The following is a 23649-nucleotide window of genomic DNA, read 5'->3' as shown; positions in this document are numbered from 1 at the left end:
GCGGATTCCGGGGACGGGAGGAGGGCGCAGGCGGGTCGGTGGGCGGGGAGTCCGCTGGGCCGGGAGCCGACTTCCGGCAAGCCGGTGAGACACGTGTGGAGCGCCGGCCTGTCAGTCACGAGGCGGGAGGAGGGGCCTGGGAGCGCTGCCGGGTCCTGGACCCCAGGGGCGGTGCCTGAGGTCCGGCCCAATCAGAACGTGAAGGGCCGCAGGCCGTCCTATCACGGCGCGGCTAGCGCGGGTCCCGGAGGAATGTCCAATCAGGGTCGGGGGGAGGCCCCGTTCAGTCAGGTCGCAGGACCTGAAGCATCGCCCAATCGGAGCGCGGGGCCTGTAACGCGTCCAATCAGGCCTGAGGGAGGTCCCCGGTCCAGGTAGGTGTTTCTCGGGGGGGAGCGGGCGGAGCTCGCCGGCGCGGAGCGGTGCACGTGTGGGTCCGCGGGGCGCGTGCGGACGCCGGGAGGTTCCGGAGCGGGACGCCGAGATGGTGAGCGCGGGGCCCGCAGGGTGGGTCCCGCCGGCCGGAGCGAAGCAGGAGCGGCCGCGGCGGGGCGCTCCCCTCCCCGCGGGTCCGCACCTGCGTGCTTGGCCGGTGGAGCCGGAGCGGGGCCGGCGCGGGGCGGGCGGGCCTGGGGCTCCGGGCGGTGCGCGGCCCCGCGGGGTGACGGCGGACACCGGCCGGGGCAGCGGGCGCGCAGAGGAGGCCTCCGGGCGGACTTCGGTGCGGCCCCCCGGGCGGGGGCGGGGGTCTCTCTCTCGGGCCGGGTCAGCGCTCGCGGGGCTGGGCCGCCCCGGTCGGCCGCTGGGGTTTCGCTTCCTGCGGAGCCTGCGCCTCTCGGTCCGGTCCCTTCGGGAAGGACGAGGCGCCCGACGAAGGGTGTGAAGCCGCCGAGAGGCCGGGGGCCGGCGGGCTGCTTCGCGGTGGCTGCCGTCGGGGGTTTTGAGGGACTTTGGCTGCATGGAGGGGCCCGGGGACCCCGCGGGTCGTCGGAACAGGCACGCGGCGCGGCGAGCGGTGCCCGTCGGGCTGCGGCCGCGCGTCCGGCCACGGTCCGGTCCCTGTTCGGGGCCGACACCCGTGGGCTTGCGTCTGATCTGCCTCTTTGCCAGACAGGGACAGACGCGCTGCCGTTCAGTGCGTGATTTGGGGACGTTTTGCTGAAGTCCCTTCTGCGGGGGGGGGGGGACACCCAGTGCCCCTGTGTCCCCCGGAGCCGCACGCGCGGTGTGAGTGTGGTTTTGGCTTCGCCGTCCGGGCCGCTCGCTTCTCGCTGGGGACCCGGCTCCGACCGCCTGTGGGCTCCGGACACCAACGCCCAACGGAGGCGGCGGGAGGTGGCCCCGGGCGGTTGGAACGTGTTCCTGGCAACCCTGCGTCCGAGGTGACGGTGACGGAGCCAGGGCTTCTCTGGGGGCGGGGGCGGAGAGGCGGACACGGTAACGCCCCGGAGGTCGCTGTTGGGTGCGGGGAGGGGGCGAAGGACCTCATCTGAGAGCCAGTGCGCCCTGCAGGGTCCTGGGGCCGGATCGCGGCCTTTGCTCACTTTCCAGGCTGCACCGAGAGATTTATTGTGTGCGATCGCCTTTGGCTCTTCCCAGGCCTGGGGGATGTAAGGGCTACTTAAGCAGAGGGAGCCGTATTGTTGCAGTGAACTTAGATCGACCCTGCCCCTCCCAGAGGAACTGCCTTGCCAAGCCTAGGTACAAAGGCGGGTCAGGCCAGGTGCAGACATCCAATCAGAGGGGCGCGCGTATATCCACTAGGGTGAATTGAGATTCAATTGGCCGCCCGGGCGTTAGTTACCTAGCCGTTTTTTGTGTGTCTGGCAGATCTAGCATGACTGTGCAGTTTTCTCTGTGTGTTGCAATCTCATTGGCCACCTGTGTATAGCCCAGCTAAAGAGCCTCTGTAAAACCTGTTTTCCGAGGCTAGTAGAAGCAGTGTGGCAGTCCCGCTGGAGCAGTAAGAGCTGTGGGCAGGAGCTGTAAGAGTCGTCGGGGTGTGGCCTTGCCAGAGCAGCCTCTCTCCGGGGAGTGGTCTCGTCTGGGAGGTGGCCTCATGGGCAGCAGCCTGGTTGGGAGTGGTCTCCCCGGAGAAGCCAGAGCAAGAGTCGTGGAGAGCTGTCAGCTGTAGGAGTCATCGAGAGCAGTACGAGTCCGTAAGAGCTGTAAGAGTCGACGGGAGTGGCCTTGCCAGAGCAGCCTCCCTCCGGGGAGTGGCCTCGTCTGGGAAGCAGCCTCTTCGGAGAGTGGTCTTGTCCGTAGCGGCCTCGCCGGGAGCAGTGTCATGGGGAGCAGAGTCTGCGTCATCAGGGCTGTTGACTTCGTAGTCATCATTGCCTCTTCATCGTCGGGAGCAGCCTCGTCCAGGGAGTGGCCTCGTCCGTAGTGGCCTCGTCTGGGGAGCGGCCTCATGGGGGAAGTGGCCTCGTCGGGGAGTGGCCTTGTCTGGAGCGTCCTTGTCGGGGTCGTCGTCACCGTCTCTTCGTAAGAGAAGGCCCCTTCCAGTCGGTTTGATTTTCGATGCTTGGCGCGAAATAAAGCTTTGCTTGACTTTCGCTTTGCATCAGTCTCGTTCCTTTGATCACGGACCCTAACAGGACACTGTTGGTTCTGCGTTCCCTTTGTGCTCCTAAAACTTAAGGAAGGAGGGCTTTTTGTTGTTGTTCTGGTTTGTTTGTTTTTCCAATTCTTTGTGATTCCGAGGGACTGGGAGGTGGTGGGAAGGTAGTTGGAGGCAGCCCTGCTTGGAGGGGAGAAAGTGTTGGGGACCGTTATCAAAGGAACGAGACTGAGATAAAGTGAAAGTTACACAAAACTTTGCTCTTTGCCAAGCATTAAAAGTCAGACTGACCGGCCAGGGCCGCCTCCGAAGAGAGTGACCCCCTCCCGATCTCACAGGCTGGTTTTATAGAGCAGAACCGCAGACCTCAAGGTTCGTGGCTTCTATTGTTAGGGCGTTTACTCCCGGAATCCATACCTGGAACGGGTACCAGGAACTACTGGGGCGTTTTTTCCCGGAATGAAATCTGTGGGTATAAACAACACCAAGGCTACCTCGGCGATATGGAGTCGCTCTGGCTAAGCAGGCCCTACTAGTTAAACAGGTTTTAACGTTAAGTCAGCCCTGACATTCCCCCCTTTTCTTTGGAGGTTAGTCAGTTCCTTGACTCCTCCTGAACTGCAAGCAAAGCAGGCTCCAGTGGGGGCCTTAAGGAAGTTACTGAAGACGGTAGGGACTCTTATGGTACATTGGGCTGTTTTAGGCTGATGAGGTGTCCCCTGGCTGCTGCTGAGTAGGAACAGTGTTAAAAGTGACCAAGTTATGAAACCCTTTGGAGTCTTGGTTTTAGTCCACAGTTGGTGGGGTCCACCGGCAGTGGGTCCCATCTCTGGGGGGTTTCCTTCCTTGCTTTCGGCTCGTTTGACGTGACACGTGTGAATCCAGGTCCCGATGCCTTCTACTTTTACTGCCGTGGGGGTGGTCAGGATGACAGTGAATGGTCCCTTCCAGCGAGGCTCCAAGTGTTTCACTTGGTGGAGGCACATCCAAACCAAGTCTCCGGGTTGGTAAGGATGCGGTTTTATCTCCATCTCTGTCTCAGTGTAGGCAGCTTGGATCCCTGCTTAGGCTCTTTTTAAGACAGACTGTAGTGCCTGCAGTGACTGGAGTACAGACTGAGCAGTCATTTCCGCTAGGGCAACCTCTTATAGCCGTGGGCAGAGTGTGGGGGGGATGTCTCCCGAACATTATTTCAAATGGGGTCACCTTGTTTAAGTAGGGTGTACATCGCACCCTAAGGAGGGCGAAGGGAAGGAGATCCACCCATCCACCGCCAGTCTCCAGAATTAACTTTGTCAAGGTTTTTTTAGGAGTCCGGTTTATTTTTTTTTACTTGTCCAGAGCTCTGGGGCCGGTAGGCACCGTGTAGTTTTTAATTGGTGCCCACGGCCTTGGCCTATACCTGTGAGACTGAACTCACCAATGCAGGGCCGTTGTCTGACCCGATCGTGGGAGGCAGCCCAAACCTAGGAATTATTTTTTTTAGTAGCTTTTTGGCTACTATTCCTGCTATCTCATGTTTGGTGGAAAAAAGCCTCTACCCAGCCTGAAAAGGTATCCATAAAAACTAACGTACGTTTGTGTCCAATGGGTTCTGTTATTATTCCTACAGAATATTAGGCAAGATCGGCTAAACGAGCTATTGTGCAACTTCTGGGAAGTTTACCTCAAGTTGTTTGTCTTAGGTAAACAAACACTTAAAGACAGTAAAATCTAGAACTTAATATCCAAAGAGGTGTGTTACTGAAACATAATTTTTCTTTCTCAAATAACTCTCATTTCCAGAGATAGCCAAATCAGGACTGACTTATTTGAAGAACAAGTCCAGTTTTAACAAACTTGGCCTGATTGTTTACAGAAGCTCAGCAAGAACAGGGAGTGATCATACAGATCGTTTGGAATCTGCTTTGCTGGAACTTTTATGAGGAATCTCTAGGTTGAACTTTTTAGTAGCCTTAGTAGCCTTTCCGGGCCAGAAGCCAAGCCACATACTTGCCATCATACATGCCTGCAATACCTGTCAATTTGGGCGCATTCCCCTCTTCCTGAAGTACCCGAAGTATCCCGAGATGCTTGCACCTGCCAGGAAGTGACAGTCTTTACTCACCTGGTGAGGCTGCTGGGAACTCTGTAAGCAAGGTATCAGGCCAACAGTTCCAAAGGGCTTTATGACTCCAGGTTTTATCAAGTCAACCTTAGTTCCTTTAAGCTGTCTGGTCATATCTGAGGCTTTTTAAAATACGACATTCCAGTCAAAGCCTTGGTAAAAGAACCAGTGTTTCCAATGGTGTCCTGTTAAGGGAGAACAGATTCTTACTGAACTTATGCAAATGACCGATTGGAAGAAAGAATACTTGCTGAGACCTTTTGAGCTTCAGAGGGTTGAGATAGAAAAGTTGAATACTTTGATTTGTTTACAAATAAATATTTTTACATTTCTGTATGTCACAGGTAACTTAAGAAAAAAAGTTTTCTTAGTCTGGAAGAGCAAACAGAGAACCAGCAATGTTTAAAATAACAGATACAAATTATAATCTTTTAGTTCATTTACTCCCATGTGACTAATTCGGGTTTAGTCTGAATGCAGCTTTTACTTAGTTCTGGAAATTTTTATCCATTTCAGTTTTAGGATTTTTTTTTATAAAAAAATACCTGTATTTGTCCTGGAAATCCTTTATGTGAATCTCCTTTAAGGTAAAACTTACTTTACAAGAGAATTAGAACAATTATAAGCGACAAAACCTCAGAATAGATATGGTTCAAGAGCTGAGGAGATGAGAGTTTACAATTTAACTGGCAAGAAAATCGGGTTACTTCTGTGACACGCACCATTTCAACAATTACAATATCAAGTGATGACCTTATTAAAAGGTTAAAACTTTAGGAAATGCGTAGCATTTCTATAATAGTTATAGCATTTACCTAAACGTAACCCAAGGTTTATCATTGGTTTAGTAGTACTTCCTGAGTAATTTAACATACCAAGGAAAAGCCTTATGAGTCAAAGAGATCTCATTCATAATTTAAATCTTATTGACAATTGCTAAAATCTAAGTTTTAAAGCACAGGCTTAAATAGGATTACGGATGTTTAAGATCTGATAAAACAAAACATAGAAACTGGTTTCTCTGGAAAAGAGAAAACCGTTTACATTCTGTTCTTAACAGCAGATCAATTAATCTAAGAAAATTTTGTCTTTTTGAACAGAGAGAAAGCAGACTTTTTTTTTTTTAAGATTTTATTTATTTATTTGTCAGAGAGAGAGAGAGAGGAGCGAGAGCAAGCACAGGCAGACAGAGTGGCAGGCAGAGGCAGAGGGAGAAGCAGGCTCCCTGCCGAGCAAGGAGCTGGATGTGGGACTCGATCCCAGGATGCTGGGATCATGACCCGAGTGAAGGCAGCCGCTTAGCCAGCTGAGCCACCCAGGTGTCCCGAGAAAGCAGACTTTTTATACCAGTGTCTTTTTAATTCACATAATAATCAACATTTATTTGAGTGGATTACCAATGCAGATTTGCCATGACATAGGGCTTTAGTCTTCCTTTTTTAAATATTAGGCCTTATTTGAGCAGAAACATTTTACAGGAAAAGATTTATTATGTCTTTTTTCCCTTCTTGTGAATAAATCCATCAAAACTGATCTAATATGGTCAAATTTTCAACATATTTCATTGTTTTCTTTCAAACTCATAAATCAAGGCAAATAAAAGTAAGTTTCCCCAAGCCTTCTATGACTTACTGTATATCCTCAAGTTTCGTTTTTATTATCTCCTTTCATGTTCTGGTGCAACCAGACATTCTCACTTTAAGACAAAACTACTACTCTCTTGGGCCCTCCATTTTTGTGTGTGTACAGTTTTTCTAAACTTACTATCAGTCATCAGTCAACTGCCTTCCCTCTGGTTTTTCAGACAACATTAAAACTTTTAAGAAAAACCTTACGGTGTTTTTCTTTTGGTCGTCTAGAGTACATGGAGTCATTTCATGTGTATTTACCACTCTGACGTGCTACATTTTAAAACTCATTTTAATCTTAGTCCGTCCTGACCATACCTAAAATTTCTTTCCTAAAGATTTTTCTTCATAAACCTTCTGTAACTTTTTTTGCATTTAGGTTTTGTCCCAAGCCATTTTCTTTCAAACAACCATCTCATTTAGGACAAAATTACCTTTTATCATTAACAAAATGTATTCCCATTTCTTCTCTTTTTTACATACAGAGTTGCTTCCTTTATTTCCATCAGTCTTAGAGTTAGCAGAATTTTGTACTCTTAGAAACACTTCAGTCTCTAGTGATAGCTAAGTATTAACCAATTGTGAACTGTTATAACAGAATTTTTTAGATGGCAAATTTATGAATCAGCTAAGCATAATACATGTTTACCAACAGACTTAAATATTCTTAGTTTTTTTGCAGTAAGAAGTCAAAAGCACAAACCTAGTTCCAGTAATTAATGCGTTAGGATTTTATCCCATTTGACTAAGACCTAGATATCCATAATTTAATTTCATTTGTCATCCAACCAAAACTTTAAACTTTCAGGTTACCAAAGACTTTGAAAGCTATTTTAACAATTACCCATTAAAACTTTGAGACAGACAATTAACCATCAGTTCAGTTATTTCTTTGCTAACAGATTTTAACAAATAACATGAGCTTATCTGACTTTCAGTAAACTTTGAAGTTTCACATTTATTGCTGTTAACTTTAAAGACATGGGTATCTTAATTAAACCAACAAACGTAATTTAGTTTAAATACTGATTTACGTTCCCCCTGGACCCACTCCACTTTGAATGTTTACCTGAGACACGGGTGGGAAGATCTGGAGTGAGGGGTATTAAGTCCAGGGGCTGCTCTTCTTGCTCCTTGACAGTGAAGAGGGAAGGAGCCGTGGTGCAGGAAGCACTGAGGTTGGTCTAGAGGCCAGTCATGCAGGCCACACCCAAGTCGGTGCAGAAACAGAACAGAGAGACAGAAGAACAAAGTGCCGCCAGAAGGCAGAGAAAGGGTTTCCAGTTTTAGAGTTCATCAGCTTCAACAGAGGAGCAGATGCCATGCTTTCCTGCCAGCAAGGGGGGAGGGGTCAGGCAGTCCATGTCCCGGAAACAAAGGGAGTTTTGGCCGCTGCTTGGGAATATTCCTTAAAGTCTCTGTCTTGACTTAGACTAACTACAGTTGGCTCCAGTTATAGCCATTAACACAAGAAATGAGTAAGGGAGAAGCCCCACATCTATTTGGAGGAACGGAGAGACAAAAGTTAGAGTCCCCTTACTCTCTGCTTGCCCCACTTCTTCAAACATAACAAACAGCACAACAGACAACAAAAAGACAAGACAAAGACAACCACAAACCCAGCGTCCCTTCCCCGACCAGATATCAAGTCTAAGGGTGTGCAAGATGTAATCCTAACTCAAAAACATACAACCTGTCGCTGGTGGAGATTTTCTCGGCGCCCTGAACACCTAGGGGGACTCGAACCCCCTAGCAGGTCCGCTGACCACCTAGGGGGATTCGAACCCCCTGGCGATCTACCAGTGGAGGGATGCGGCATCCCCGCATCCACTCCAGCCCTGGGGAACAATGCTGCATCCAGCTTCTCCCTGGTGAGCTATACCCCTGGAGCTCCGTAACCAGACAGACAGACAGGATCCTGAAGAATGGGGTCTCGAGATCTTCCTCTGGCGGCTTTTCCCAGATATTCTGATGCTGGCTCCGTTCTCGTCGTTTGATCTCGGATGAGCCCCCAGATGTTGGGGTCCGTTATCAAAGGAACAAGACTGAGACAAAGTGAAAGTTATGAAAAGCTTTGTTCTATGCCAAACATTAGAAGTCAGACTGACTGGCCAGGGCCACCACCGAAGAGAACGACCCCGGCCTGATCTCACAGGCTGGTTTTATAGAGCAGAACCACAGACCTCATGGTACGTGGCTTCTATTGTTAGGGCGTTTACTCCCAGAATCGATACCAGGAACTACTGGGGCATTTATTCCCGGAATGAAATCTGTGGGTATAAACAACAACATGGCTACCTAGGCAATATGGAGTCGCTCTGGCTAAGCAGGCCCTACTAGCTAAACAGGTTTTAACATTAAATCAGTCCTAACAAAAGTAGCCGGGGGCCTAAAAATGACCTCTTTCTGGCCGCCCCCAACCCTCTGAGCTCACAGCGGGACCCACCATAGACCTGTAACCCATCCAACCTAGTGTCACTCCTTGGTGAATCAGAATCAACACCAGGTTGAGATGTCCCCCCGAGAGAACTACGGATTGGCAGAGGCAAGGTCTCAGGGAAGGGCTTCCAAAGCGTCCACTCCGGGAGGCAGGGTGGATGGATCTTTCCCTGGGGACGCCTTGTCCTCCTCTGCAGAGGGTGGGCTGAGGTGGGTTTCCAGTGCTGCGTGGGGGCAGCGGCCCCTGCTCTGAGCGGCTCACCCATGCTGCTCCTCCCGAGTGTGTCCTGGGGAGGCTCTTGCTGCCCAGTGAGGCCAGCGTGGGCGACACGACTTCTGTCCTTGCTGTGTGTGCAGTGGGCTCTTCCATTCTCGAGTGTGGGCGAGTCGGGGCCTTGGGGGGGTCAGCGGTCCCCACGTTCATCCCGGGCCGGTGTGGGCTCCGCAGCTTCCTTCAGTCTGACTAAGCGTAAACCGGAGTAAACACTGACATGCGGGGGGTGGGTGGGGGCTGGCCCTTTCAGCGGGACATTAAAATTGACCAGCAAATGCCAGTGCGGTGGGTGTGTCACCTGTCGGGGCGGATGCCTGTCACCTGGCCCCGGGAACTCTCTGGCTCAGCTCTGTCCAGCTCGGGGCGGACCCGGGATCTGCTGGGGATCACGTGGCAGTTGCTGTGATCCCTGCTGGGGTGGACACTGTCATCGTGGGGTTCCCCTTCTAGGGCAGCGTCACCTTTCACCCGTGCATCTGCGGGTTTCTTCTGCTTCCTTCATGCTCTGTGGACGTCCGTGCGGTCTCATTTCCATGGGTTGCCCATGTTCTGTCATGCTCAGGGGTTCGCGTGTCTCTCCGTGTCCACGTGGATGGGCTCCTCGCGTGTTCGTACACTTGCACGTCCCCATCCCCTTGGCACAGCCCACCCTTCTTCTGTGCTGTGAGAAATGCCTTCCGTCGCTACGGTCACACGCACCCCTGTCGGTCCCCTTGTTTCGGGGACGTGGAATCCGCAGGACTGGGCTCTGGTCCGTGCATGTGTCAAGGGAAACCATCCCTTGTTCTCCTGCACATAAGCAGTCTTCAATGCCCCGTGTCCACGCCTCCCCGTGGCCGCCCCAGCTCTGCCCCACCTGATGCCCCTTCCCCAAACTGGGGGCCTATGCATGCGTTCTGCTGTTTTCCGACAGGCCGTGTGTCTGTCCTCTGTCAGTGCCAACGGTTCTCATCACTCATTAAAAATAAAGCTGTCGGTTACTTTACCCCCAAACTGGGTTTATTCTGCAGTTGTGGGAACTGCACTTGGGAGTGTGAAAGGTCGCGAAACCACGGCCCTTTGGAGGACAGAGGGGAGGAGGACTCTGTGCAGAGGAGAGGGGACGGGGGTGGCTGTGGGAACACAGAGATCTGGGAGGAAACTGGGAGTGGGAAGCCCAGTGTGGGGGGTGGGCTCATTGGCTGGGTGGCACTGAGAGGTGGAGGCGGGTCTCCTCTGTGGATCCCAGGGAGAGTCGTGGATCCCAGGGAAAGTTGTGTGTAGGTGCAGGGTGCTGGACTTCCTCCTGAGCCCCCGGTGCATAGCTTGGCCGGACCCGAGGGCGCCCCCGCTGGCCCCATGACTGTCACCTCCACACGTGGTATGCAGGGCCGGGCGGGGGTGCTGGGGGTCCCGATGTGTCCCCTGCATCCAGGACCCCTTCCCTGCACTGTGGCCGCTTGAGGGTTGGGGTAGATCCTAAAGGGGGCCCTGCCCATGAGGTTGGAGAGAACCTGGAGCTGTCTTCTCGGGGGATGAAATCTGGGTCTCCCTGCAGTCTTGCCCCTGGGCCGGTGCTGCGGAGACGGCTCTCCCGGAGCGCGGTGGGTCTTGGCAGGAGAAGCCATCGGCCCTTCCGGCCAAGGGTGGAAGGAGGCGGGCCGAGCGGCCTGGCCGTCCTGCGAGGTCTCGGTGCTGGGAGTGCAGGGGCTCTGGGGGAGGGCGTGAGGTTCAGAGGGACCGACCCCAGGCCTTGCGGACTCAGGGTGTGGGGGGATCTCGCCACAGTGTGTCCGCTGACTCTCCGTAGTGAGACGAGTGGGTTTCACGAAGCCCCGGGACTGTGGGTGTTGCACAGTGACTGTGTGAACCCGGCCAAACTCAGCAGAGCTGGTGAGCCCCCTGGCTGGTCACGTGGGCACCACGATCCCCGGTGACAGTGAGAGCTGTCCCCCGGGGAGGGACAGTGTTTCCTCAGAACTGCAGGCCCAGGACATGCACTGGCCTGTCTACACCAGAAGGCTGGGTGCAGTGAGGAAACGTGTAAGCCGTGGCTAAAACCTACTCCTCTCCCACCGGAGGGAGCCGTGTGACCACCAGGTGCGCGGGTGGGACCTGGCAGGTGCGCTCTTGGCTCTTCATGGCTTCGGGAACATTCTGCACTAAGATTGGTTACGGAGCAGCAACCGTGTTGTTTCAGGCCAGTGGGTTCACGATGTCCAGTGGTGACTCGTGGGGACTGTGGAGTCCCTGGTAGGGCAGATGGTTTTTAGGTCCAAACCAACCTGGACTAAGGGACACTCGATTTCCAGTATTACTTGTCCCTCTCTAGAGCCGGTCATTGGGTGTCTCTTACCCACGTTCTCACACATCATTGTAGGAAAACAGATGTTTGCCTGTGGTTTCCTAGAGCAGCGTTTCATTTTTTGTTGGTTTTCGGTTGTGTGTTTCATAGAGGGGGGAGAGGGAGTGGGTGCGTGTGAGTGTGGGGGTGTGGGGAGGGGCAGAAGGAGGGGGAGGGAGAAGCTCCAGCCCATTCCCAGCTCAGCGCAGAGCCCGACGCTCAGATGGTGACCTGAGCTGCAATCAGGAGTTGGGGCGTTTAAGGGACTGAGCCCCCAGGCGCCCCTGGAGGCGGGACCCAGCCTGATGGCAGAGCAGACAGTTAAAGTTCAGCATCGCATAAGTGTGGGACACCAGCGCCATTTTCAGTTGATCCCATTGGAGGCAGGACCACCTCGAGGTCTCTGTAGTTTTCAAGGTCATGAGCTGCCTGATGGGCGTGCGGACTCCTGGTGGGAACACTTGTGCTCTTGCACGCAGTGAGGGGACAGAGCCCGGGGAAAGTGCAGATGACGCCCCAGGTTGAGCCGAAGTTGCTGCTCAGGGCTTTCTGGGGACAAGTCACGTGCCCAGCACGATGTGTGCTATTTGCAACTTCCATTTCTTTTATCTTCATTTTCTGTTTCTTTTTTTTATAAAGTATTTTTTTAATTTTTTATTATTTATTTATTTATATTTTTAAGGTTTTATTTATTTGACAGACAGAGATCGGGGTCAGGGAGGACGGAGGGGCCCGTCCCCATCCGCAGAGCGGTTCCTCCAAGCCCGTCAGGAGGGACTTGGGGGACAGCCCCGCGGCCGTGGGGCCCCCCGGTGGGAATGGGGGGACGGGAGCGGCTGGGAGGAGGGCTCCGGGGCTCGGGCGTCGAGGCGGCCGCAGCCTTTCTCAGCGGCGCTGGCTCTTGGCGGGGACCGTGCGGACCGGCGGCCGCTGGCGTTCTCGGGCCTTCGGCGGCGCCGGCGACCGTGCGGAGCCTCCGCGGTCCGTCCTGCTCGTGGGCCGGAGCGAGCTCGACGCCGGAGGAACGGCCGGCGCGGGCCGCGGGGTCCCGTCCCCTCCCCGTGCGCTGCGTCCGAGGGGCGACCCCGCGCGGCCGTCCGCCCCGCCTGGCTGGGGGCCCCCGGGAGGCAGACCCCGAGCCCCGCGCGCTCGCCGCGGTCCCTTGTGCCCGGCCCGCAGGCGCGCGGCTCCGGGGGGCGACCGGCCGCGGTTCCCCGCGGCGCCAGGGCCGCGGCTGTGGCTGCTGCGAAGGGGTTTCCGGCGCGCGTCGCGGTGTCTTTGCGGCCGTGAGACGTCGGTCCCTCTCCCGGGTCGGGGTCGCCCCACGCGTGGCCCGGCCGCACCCACACGCCCGTGGGAGAGTCGGTGGGACGCTGGGGCCCCGCGGGGCGCGTCGAAAAGCCGTGTCACGTGCTTCGGCAGGATCGTGGGGGTCCCCGTCCCTCGGGGCGCTCGTGCCTCCGTGCGGGGGCGGGCGGCGTGTGGGGGCCGGAGCGGGACAAGCCTCCTCTCTGGCGAGGCGCTGTCAGTGCGTCGAGGTCAGAAGGGCCGGGACCGGCTCGGACGGCGAAGGTCCGCGGAGTGTCCGGGCGCGTGGCTGTTGCGGGGCCGCGGGGCAGGGGGCCGTGCGGGTCTGTGGCCCCCGAAGCCGCGAGAAGGCGCGTCCGAGGCCGTTTGTGTTGCTTCGTCGTTGGCTCCGTTAACCCCGGAGCGTCCTCGGCTTCCTGAACATTCGGATCTCAAGGGACCCGTTCACGTGTGTCTCCGATTCTGTGTTCTGGGATCACGACCTGCGGATTTAATGACCAGTGAGACGGGTTTGCGAGATGGAGATCGCACGTTCCGGTAAAGGCCCTTGCAGCTCCCTCTCTCTCTTTCTTCCTTCCTTTCCTTTCTTCCTCTCAAATTCTTTCTTTCCTTTTTTAAAAATTTATTTATTATTTGAGAGAGCAGTGGATCAAGGAGGGGCAGAGGTGAGAATCCGCAAGCCGGCCCCCTGCTGAGCGCAGAGCGCAGGGAGATGCTGGGTCTCAGGACGCATGACCTCGTGACCTGAGCCAAAACCAAGAGTAGGACCCTTAACCGATGGGCCACCCAACGCCCTAAGGCCATTTTAGTTCGGAATTCCATTTGGTCCAGTTGGTTCATTTTGTTAGAAACGCATGTGTGCAGGGACTGTGGGGCTTTTTTTTTTTGTTTTTACTTGTTTGTTTTAAAGATTTTATTTATTTGACAGACAGAGATCACAAGTAGGCACAGGCAGGCAGAGAGAGAGGGGGAAGCAGGCAGAGAGCCCGATTCGGGGCTTGATCCCAGGACTCTGAGACCATGACCTGAGCCGAAGGCAGAGGCTTAACCCACTGAGCCACCCCGGTGCCCCTGGGGGGATGGTGGTGTTGAAAACAAACTGGGCAGGATCCCTGTTAGCTGCCCTGTCACAGCGCTTTGATGGCTGGAATCCATTTCCTCGTGGTTTTCTCTAGACTGAGGAATTTTAAAAAATGGTTTCTATGTAAGAGTAGGATTGTCACAGAAGGAATCAGAGGGAGGGCCTGCCCATTTCCATCCGGCACTGATCCAAGAGGAAGAGCCCAGTTCTGAAAAGGAGCTGGAACAACAGCCGAATGAGTCTTCTGAGAATGAACAAGCCCCCGGCACAGGTCCCCAGCAGACCCTACCTGGCGCAGACAGGGCACGGGACTCTGATCCCAGGACAGAACTGACCCTCCAGCCTCCCGCCCAGGGTCCGTGACAACGCAGCACCGAGGGCTCCCACACTTGTGTGCTCTCAGTGGTTGGTGTCTTCTTGGGGTCCATTTGTGATCAGCAAGTCACACTGACATTAAAAATAAAACCGTCACTTCTCTCTATAGGAAAAATTGTGGTATGGGGTGGGGGGAAGTAGGTGGTTCCGTGGCTTCAGTGTCCGACTCTTGATTTTGGCTCAGGTCATGATCTTGAAGTCTTGAAATTGAGCCTTGTTCTGTGCTTAGTACACGGTCTGCTTGAGATTCCCTCCGTGGTCATAGATATATATGTAAGAATTAATGATAAATGTATAAATAAATGTGAATATTAATATTAATAAATAATAAATTAGTAATAAACAAAAAATTTAAATGAAAAACAAATGAAAAATTTTAAAAGTCGTAAAGAAAAATGGGTTTATCTGGGAATGTCAGAGAATGGTAATAGGGTCCAAGGAAGCCCCCAGGAAAACCACAGGCAAGCCTGGGAAAGAAAGGGAGCGGCTGCTTTTTCGAGGAGGGGGACGTAGGGAGGGGCCCGCCACACAGAGCATCCACTGGAGCAACCTGGAGGGTCCATGTGTTGTGGCTTCTCATTGGCTGAGCCGTGAGCGTCTCTCGTTGGCTGAGCCGTGAGCGTGTCTCGTTGCTGAGCCGTGAGCGTGTCTCGTTGCTGAGCCGTGAGCGTGTCTCGTTGGCTGAGCCGTGAGCGTCTCTCGTTGGCTGAGCCGTGAGCGTGTCTCGTTGCTGAGCCGTGAGCGTGTCTCGTTGCTGAGCCGTGAGCGTGTCTCGTTGGCTGAGCCGTGAGCGTCTCTCGTTGGCTGAGCCGTGAGCGTGTCTCGTTGCTGAGCCGTGAGCGTGTCTCGTTGCTGAGCCGTGAGCGTGTCTCGTTGGCTGAGCCGTGAGCGTCTCTCGTTGGCTGAGCCGTGAGCGTCTCTCGTTGGCTGAGCCGTGAGCGTCTCTCGTTGGCTGAGCCGTGAGCGTCTCTCATTGGTTGGCCTGTGACTGTCTCATTGGCTGGACTGTTGCCACGCGGAGAAACAGTCTTCCTTCCTCCGGTGCGGTACGGAGTGCGGCGCGCATCTCTCCGCGGTCCTCTGCCCCCGGCCCTGAGGGCGGGTTTGGTGCTTCTCTGCGGACTCGCGACTCCACCGCAGTCGTGTCTCCTGTGCTCGTTTCCGGAGCGCGGCCGGGCTTCTGCGCGGGTTTCCCTGCTCCTGTGGGGTCGGCTGCGGAGCGCGCGCGGCCTCCCTGTCGTGGGCGGTGACCGGACGGTCGTCGTCTTGACTCTTCCCGGGGGGCTGCCCCGGGCGGCGTCCCCCGCAGCAGAGATGCGTGACGGCGCCGCCTCCTCGCGTGTCACCGGCTCGCGCCTGCATGACTCCGCAGCTGTTCCGGTGGGGCCGAAGGGGTGTCTGCCCGCAGGGCCACGTCCCTTTCCCCGGCGACCACCACCCAGCACCTCCTGAGCCTCTCGGCCGCGGGCGGACCTTCCTCGGAGCCGCGGCTCCTCCGCTGTCGGCTGCGGCTGCTCCCAGCTGCCCCGCACCAGGGTGAGGCCGTTCCCCTCTGTTCCTGGTCGGTTGAGTCCTCTCGTTAGGACAGGGTCGTGGGCTTCGTCAGATGGTGTTCCTGGGTCTGTCGAAGTGATCGTGGGTTTTTGGGTTTTGTTCTGTTCCTAAGGCTTAGGACTGCAGTTGTGCTCCCTGAACCCGCCGTTTTATCTCCTATGACGGGAAAGACCTGCTGCTGATGCCCCGAGGCCTGTCCCGCCGAGGAGGGGTGGCAGCAGATGGCGGCAGCAAGCCCTGCTGCGTGGTCTCCGGCAGTAGCCGGAGCCACACACCAGGTGGCCAAACCGGGTCCTACAAGGAGAGGACTCACCGTTGGGACACGTAGGAACGTGTTTGGCTGTGGATCAAGACGGCGGCTGAATATAAGGGAACAAAGAAATGAAGGGGTTGGTCTCAAGGAAGCGAGGCTGCTGGGCGTCCGCAGGCATCAGGAGAGGGTCTGGCAGAGTACATCCCCCCTGCGGAGGCGCTGTGCAGGAGCTGCTGTTGCCAACTGCGCCACGTGTGGGGAGTGCAGGGCTCAGGGGATGTAGTGGGAGAGAATAGGAAAAGGGTCCTTTGCCCCCTCCGGCACGCACAGCCCGAGACCTTCTGTTGTCTGTGGAGTAGGAGGGTTAGACCAGCCGAAGGACTGAAAAGACAAAGAGGGAGGAAAGGGGGAAGAGGGGAAATCCCTCACCCGTTTGGGCAAAGGCAGTCCGTGGGGCTCCCCGTGGACCTCTGGATGTTCTCGAGGAACAGTCCCAGCTGGAGTTCGTCACCAAGGGAAGCGCCCACAAAATTCTTAACCTGGGGATACAGTGTCAGAGCAAAGTGGCCCCCATGAAGGACGCCAAACATGGGGCGGCCTGATCCCATGGAGCTGGCGGCATGGGTGGGGAAAGAATTCACCCGAGACAGACCAAGGAGATAGAAGTTTATTGAAGGCGCCACAGGGGAGCACCACACAGGACAGCAGAGGAGAGTGTCTGCCACGAGGTGGTGCCGAGGGGCGAGAATCAGGGGGGACTGTGAGAGAGTGTGTGATCCTATGGAATCTTCCCTGTTTTGGTAACTGTGCGTGGTTGGAAGAAGTCTGCTGGGTACTTAGGGCCTCTGGCCATTTCCAGGTAGTCACTTCACGAGCCGGTTAGCATTCAGCTGTGGTCACTGTGGGCCGTTTGCTTTGATGCTTATCTTTCCGTTGCTCCAGCTTATTGCTGGAAAGCGGCCCCTACGTTATGTTCCCCCGCTTCTGTTCAAGTCACCCTGGGCTCTGTTACCATCAGGCTCTCAGGGGCTCCTCTTTCTGGCGCCCTTCTGCTGGCATTCTGGGCACTGGGGTATATGGTCGAGGCCCTGCTGATGTCCGTGACTCTTCAGGATCTGGAGCTCCTCTTGTGCACCACGTGTGCCAGGCCCCTGGGCCCTGTGTCCGTCCGTGCTCACTGTCCACCTAACCCAGGAAAGGGTGGTGTGTGCCTCTGCCGGGATCGAGGGCACTGCGCTATGCTCCTTGACCTCGTTGCCTTCCAGCGAGAGCAGCCCTGGCATCTGTGTGTTCACAGCACCCTGACATTCCGCCTCCAGTTCTTGGGGCTGACGAGGCAGTAATTGTCCTTGAGCAAGTCAGAGATGTGCCGTCCAGTTTCAGTGTGGTGTGAACGAGTATTTCATTTTTCATTCTTTACCATACAAATGTTCTCAGATCAGCTCATTTTCAGTACAAATAGCCTATATTTGGGTGTATGTACGTCTGTATGAGCTGTCGTCATCGCCCTCTGCTTCGGGGTCCCAGCCCTTCCCGTCACTGAGGGCACTGACGTGGATGTGTTTGTATGTTGTCACTTCCGGCATGGGTGTGACTTCGGTCCTAGGGTGGGATGCAGTTCCCTGTGTGTCGCCCCCGCATCCTCCCACACACACGGGTGAGGAGGGAGCATTGCTGCAACAGAACATGTGGATGTTCCAGGACACAGTGGTCTTTGCGGATGTGGCTGTGAACTTCACCCCGGAAGAGTGGGCTTTGCTGGATCGTGGTCAGAGGCGGCTCTACAGGGACGTGATGCTGGAGACCTGCAGGAACCTGGCCTCCCTGGGTAAGCGCGGCTCCGCCCAGTCTCTAGAGTTGTAGGGAACGGGTGTCTATCTTCCTTGGTCCGAGGACTGGGAATACGCTGGAGGAGAGACAGACGTGGTCCAGGCCTTCATGGAAACTACCGAGGGTCACATACCTTTTGGTGAAAACAGAGTTTCACGTGTTAAATCGACTCTTCTTTAGTCTTGATCCAAGTCTGAGACTCCCCTCTTTTCGAAACGCGAATGTGGTCTCCAGGGTCCCGTTAGGGCAGGGAGCGCTGCTGTGTACTTTTCAATCCTATGAAAGTTACACGCGGTTGCTACCTGTCGGGCTCGGTGACGTCACTCCAGTTACACCCTCACTTAATGAGGAGGGAAGATGACAGAGTAGGAGAATCCTGAGCTCACCAGCTCCACTGGACACACTGGGGAAAGAACCGCATGTGTTCTGACTCAGTCTGAAAATGACCCGAAGGCCGCCAGAGCAGACCTTTTGCAGCTAGTCCCCGTGAGAAGTCCTCATGGGAGAGGGTAGGTGGGGCAGAGATGTGGTTGGAAACCCAGCCCCAGTGCTGCTATGTGGAAAAGTGGGTGGGACCTCCCAGGTACAAGGAAGCAAGGAAATGAGTCCCTACACCAGGCACCCTGGCCCTGGGGACCACAGTGCAAAGACCAGGGCCTGGAACACCTGCCTTTGAAAATCAGTGGGACGTAAGTTTGGGAGTTAAAACATCAGTGGGGTGCTGGGGCGCAACTCCAGGAAGGATGGAGGCTGTGGACAACCGGCAGAGAGCACACTCTTATCCACTGGCACAAGACAGAGCACACAGCTGCATGTTGAAATGTCCCTGGGTTATGTGTGAAGATTCATTGCCTAATTTTAGGGCACACACTGGAGGCCCAGAGAGGTCTCTAGGGACTGACATGTTGACAGGTGTCATTTGTCTTGCAGCCCGTCCCCGGGATAGCCAGCTCCATCTGGGAGCCAGTTCTGACCCATCACGTATGCATTGCTTATACTGGTTCCCCCACTCGGCACTGGTTCCCACTCACTCACCCCATCGAACCCACCTGTCCTGGAGGTACCCGTCCAAAGTAGCTCCTGTCCAGCCGCCCTTGGTGGCAGCCTCCCTTGGGAATGATGTCTTCCCCATTGGGACTCCTGTCCTGCCACCCATGTCAGGCAACCCCAGGTGTGATGGCCGCCTCTCAAAAGCATAATTCCTGTCCCGTGATCAAAGGAGCTAACCACAGCGACCAGGGAGCCGGCATTGGTCGCATTCAGGCCTTTGGTCCCCTGGCCTCTCAGCTGCCCTCTACTGCTCACCTCTGCGCCCACAGCAGTCACCACGCATTGTTGCCCACGGCCATATTGAGGTTGACCGCCATTCATCAGTGCCCCCAGCAAGGCTACAGCAGGACTTCTCCGGCAGCCATGCAAGCCCCACACAGTGTGCATGTAGCAGCTGGGTCTCAGCCGTGACAGGCGGCCACACACGGCCCAGAGCAGAACACTCCTGGAGCACCTGGCCCTGGTGACTGGGGAATGCTGTGGTGGAGGGCACCGTAGGATGTTTTCTGGTAAGGCCACTACTTTGAGGACCGGGAGATGTAGCTGACTGACTTAATACATGCCAGCACAGGGAGAAGACAGAAGAATTTGTTGCCAAGAAAATAACAGGATAAAAGCACTGAAAATGACCTAAGTCATAGAGAGATAAGTCATCTCCCAGATAAAAGAATTCAAGGTAGTGGTCATGTAGATGCCGCCCACGCTTGAGAGAAGAGTGGATAGAGAGGGTGAGAACTTCAACAAGGAGATAGAAAATATAAACAAGAACTAATCACAGCTAAGAAACCCCATAACTGACATGCGGAATACACTAGGGGGATCCATAGCATATTGGAGGATGCCCCACAGCTCCCCGCAATCTGGAAGGTGAGGGAACGTAGGAAGCAACCAAGCTGAAGAGCTGAATTACAGTACTGGTGAGAAATGAGTAACTGACGTACTAAGTTCAGGGACCTGTTGAGCGCAGCAGTGATAAGAACATTTGCATCCTGGGGGTCTACGGACGAGAACGGAGAAAAGAGCAGGAATTTCTTTGAAGAAACTGTGGCGAGGAGTTCTCAGATCTGGGAGTGAAACGGACCCTCGGGTCTGGGAGGCTCCGCAGGGCCCAATGGGAAGAGCGAGCGGAGGTCCACACCGATGTTTGTACTAAAATGGAGAAAAAAGGAAATATGAAGAGATTATCTGAAACCAGCTAGAGAAACTCTAAACTACAAGGGAAACTCCATAAGGCCGTTAGCTGATTTTTCAGGAGAAAAATGGCAGCCTAGCGGGACGTGGCATCCTACATTCAGAGTGTGGGAAAAACCCACAACCGAGGATATTCTACTCGGGAAATCCATCACTCAGAATTGAAAGAGAGAAAAAGGTTTCCCAACAAACAACAATTAAAGAACTTCATCACCACGAAACCATCTTTTTTTTTTTTAAGATTTTATTTATTTTTTTGACAGAGAGATCACAAGTAGGCAGAGAGAGAGAGAGGAGGAAGCAGGCTCCCCACCGAGCAGAGAGCCCGATGCGGGACTCGATCCCAGGACCCTGGGATCATGACCTGAGCCGAAGGCAGAGGCTTTAACCCACTGAGCCACCCAGGCGCCCCCAGGAAACCACCTTAAAAAAAAATTCTTTTACTTCTTTATATGAGGAGAGACAGCACACACACACAAGGAGGGCGGCGGGCAGAGGGAGAGGAAGAGAGAGAATCTAAGTGGGCTCCTCACCAAGTGTGGGGCCCGATGTGGTGCACGATCTCAAGACCCTGAGATCGTGACCTGAACCAAAATCAAGAGTTGCATGCTCGGATCACTGATCCACCCAGACGTCCCACCATTAAATCGGCCTTACAGGAAATCATGATGTGCTGCTTTTAGTGGAAAACTTTTTTTAAATGGAAAAGAAAAAGCGGTAAGTAAAAGCATGAAAATTATGAAAGGATATAAAAATTTGCTGGTAGTTGGAAACATAAGATGAGTAGACAAGTCACTTAGAAAGCTATTATGAAGGTTAAAACACACAAGTAGTGAAATCATTTGTATCTTGAGGTTTATGCATAGATACAGAGGACCAGATGTGAAATACCGGGAGCCTGCCTGGCTTAGCTGGTAGAGCGTTGGCCTCTTGGTCTCAGGGTCATGAGTCTGAGCCCCACATTGGGCTTACATATTTCTTTTAAAAAAAAGAAAAAGAAAAAGAAAGAAAGGCTGTGCGGGCACCTGGGTGGCTTAGTCAGTTAAGCGTAAGGCTGTTAGCTGATTTTTCAGGAGAAAAACGGCAGGCCAGTGGGAAGTGGCTCAGAGTTTTTGGCTCAGGTCATGATTTAAGGGTCCAGGGATCCAGCCCCACATCGGCTCTCTGCTCAGAGTGTAGTCAACTCCTTTTCCCCCTGTCCGTTACCCAGCTCTTGCTCACTCGTGCTCTCTCTCTCTCTCTCGCTCGCTCTCTCACTCTCTCTCAAATAAGTAAATCTTAAAAAAAACAAAAACAAACAAAACCCATTTAACAAACTAGGAAGAAGTACATGCTTCTCAGTAATTACTTTCAATGTAGATGGACTAGACGCTCCAATCAAAAGACACATGTTGACTGAATGATTAAAAAAAAAAAGAACCCATGTGTAGTCTGCCTAAAAGGGAGACACAATATGGACTGAAAGTCAAGTGGACTAAAGTAGATTCTCCACACAAATAGAAGTGGGGTAAAAAGTAGAGCTCGAATACTTACATGAGGTAAAGTAGGGATCACAACGAAGACTGTGACAAGACAGAGACTGCCATGACATGATGATAAGCAAATTAGTCAGACAGGAGCAGATTAACAATTGAATATATCTCTGCACCCAATGGGAACGGTTAAATATATAAAGCAAATATTAAAAGCATAAAGGCAGAAAGTGACGATAGTAAATAATTGTAGGAGGATTTAACACTCCACTAACATGCCTGCATAGAACACCCAGACTGAAAATCAGTAAAGAGTGGATTTCAGTGACATCGCACCAGGTGGACATAATGAATATTGCATTCCAAATGGCAGAATTCACGTTCTTTTCAAGGGAACACGGAACATTCTCCAGGATAGTTTGTATGTTAGACCACGAAACGAGTCTCAGTAAATTTAGGAAGACAGTGATCTTATGAGGCATGTTTTCAAAGAATGGCAGCATGAAATTACAAGTCAGTAATAAGAAGAGGAAGCAGCTTGGGATGCCTGGCTGGCTCAGTTGGTGAAAGGTCGGCCTCCCACGTGGCTCATGGCCCCATGTTCGGTGGGAGCCTGCTTCTCCATCTGCCCATGCCTTCCCCTGCTTATGCCCCCTCTCTATTCTCTCTGACAGTTAAATTTAAAAAATCGTTACCAAAAAATAAATAAAAATAAGCTCAAACATGTTGAGGCTAAACAGCATGCATTAGGGGGTCACCAGAGAAGGTCAGGGAGGAATCAGAAAATACCTGGAGCCAAAGAACAATGAGTGGATGATGGAACATCTTTATCCCGAGCAGCACAAGCTGGTAAGAGAGATGTGGACTGGGTGCCTGGGGGGCTCAGTGGGTTAAACCTGTGCCTTCGCCTCAGGTCATGGTCTCAGGGTCCAGGGATCGAGCCCCACATCAGGTTCTCTGCTCAGCCAGGAGCCTGCTTCCCCCTTTCTCTCTGCCTGCTTGTGATCTCTCTCTCTGTCAAATAAATAAATAAAATCTTGAAAAGAAAATCATCAGGGAAGTCCAAATCGAATCAGCAGTGAGATACCACCTCATGGCAGCCAGGTTGGCTGTATCAGAAAGACAAGGAATAACAAGTGTTGGTGAGAATGTGGAGAGAAGGAAACTCATCTTTGCTGGTGGGAAGGTCAATTGGTGCAGCCCGCATGGAAAGCAGTACTGAGTTTCTGCAGAACACCACAGAAGGACCATGTCGTCTGTAATTCTGCTTCTGGGTATTTAACCATAGAGAAAACATTAATGTTCATTGTAGTTTTAGTTGCAATACTCAAGATATGGAAGGAACCGACACATCCGTCGGCGGGTGAATTGGATAATGAACATGTGGAAAATGCGTATAAGGGACGATGACCCAGCCATGGAAGAAGGATGACGTCTTCCCATTTGTAAATACGTGGATGGACCTAGAGGGTTTTCTTCCAAGTAAATAAGTCAGAAAGACAAACACCATATTTTACACACATGGAATCTAAATAACAAAGTGCGTGAACAAACAACAGGAAATACAAACAGACTTAAAACTATCAAGAAGAAATTGGTGTTTGTGCGACTGGAGGGTATGGAGGGAGAGGAGAAATAGATGAAGGCGATGGAATGGTCCAGAGCCGCACTTACTAAACGTGGGAATGAAGGAGGACACGTATTGCGTGGGGCACTGGGTGTGGTGTATAAACAGTGAATTTTGGAACACACACACACACACACACACACACTAAACTAAATGTGGGAATGAAAAGTACAGCAGAGGGAATATGTCATAATATTACTAGTTTTTCGTAGTGAGAGATTTTAATTATACTTACTGTGGCAAGCATTTTGTAATGCGGACGGTTGTTGAAACACGGTGTTGGGCACCTGACAATAAAATGAGCGGTCAGTATGCTTCCAGCAAAAAGAAAAAAAGTCCACACTTAACCATCATCAATGAACTTGAAGAATAAAGAGCCCATCTTCCAGACTGGTAATTGGCCCTTCAAATCCTCCCCCCTGCTGGGCTGTTCTCAGGAAGCTCTCGGCAGCCACACCCACCATCCGACCTCCCAGTGGCAGCTGGGGCGTGCAGGCTCCCCCAATGGCCTCGGTGCCTTCAGAACAGTCCGGTAACCCTCAGTCGGACCAGGTTCTAGAGAAGGGAATGGCAT

The 23649-nt window shown here is 53.3% G+C and overlaps 1 protein-coding gene across 1 annotated transcript in view; it reads left to right on the top strand.

Annotated features, from left to right (window-relative positions):
- Positions 1 to 404: 404 nt before the first annotated feature.
- Positions 405 to 23649, top strand: part of ZNF556 (zinc finger protein 556) — a 144276-nt gene continuing 121031 nt past the window's right edge. Inside the window, exon 1 of the mRNA XM_080800378.1 lies at positions 405 to 487. Within this exon, the coding sequence (XP_080656504.1) occupies positions 485 to 487 (3 nt within the window). The 5' untranslated portion in view covers positions 405 to 484. The remainder of the gene's footprint in view (positions 488 to 23649) is intronic.

Source organism: Martes martes (assembly GCF_963455335.1).
Source record: "Martes martes genome assembly, chromosome: 1".
NCBI classification, from domain to species: domain Eukaryota; kingdom Metazoa; phylum Chordata; class Mammalia; order Carnivora; family Mustelidae; genus Martes; species Martes martes.
The sequence above is the reverse complement of the archived record's forward strand: the minus strand, read 5'-3'. Positions and strand labels throughout refer to the sequence as shown.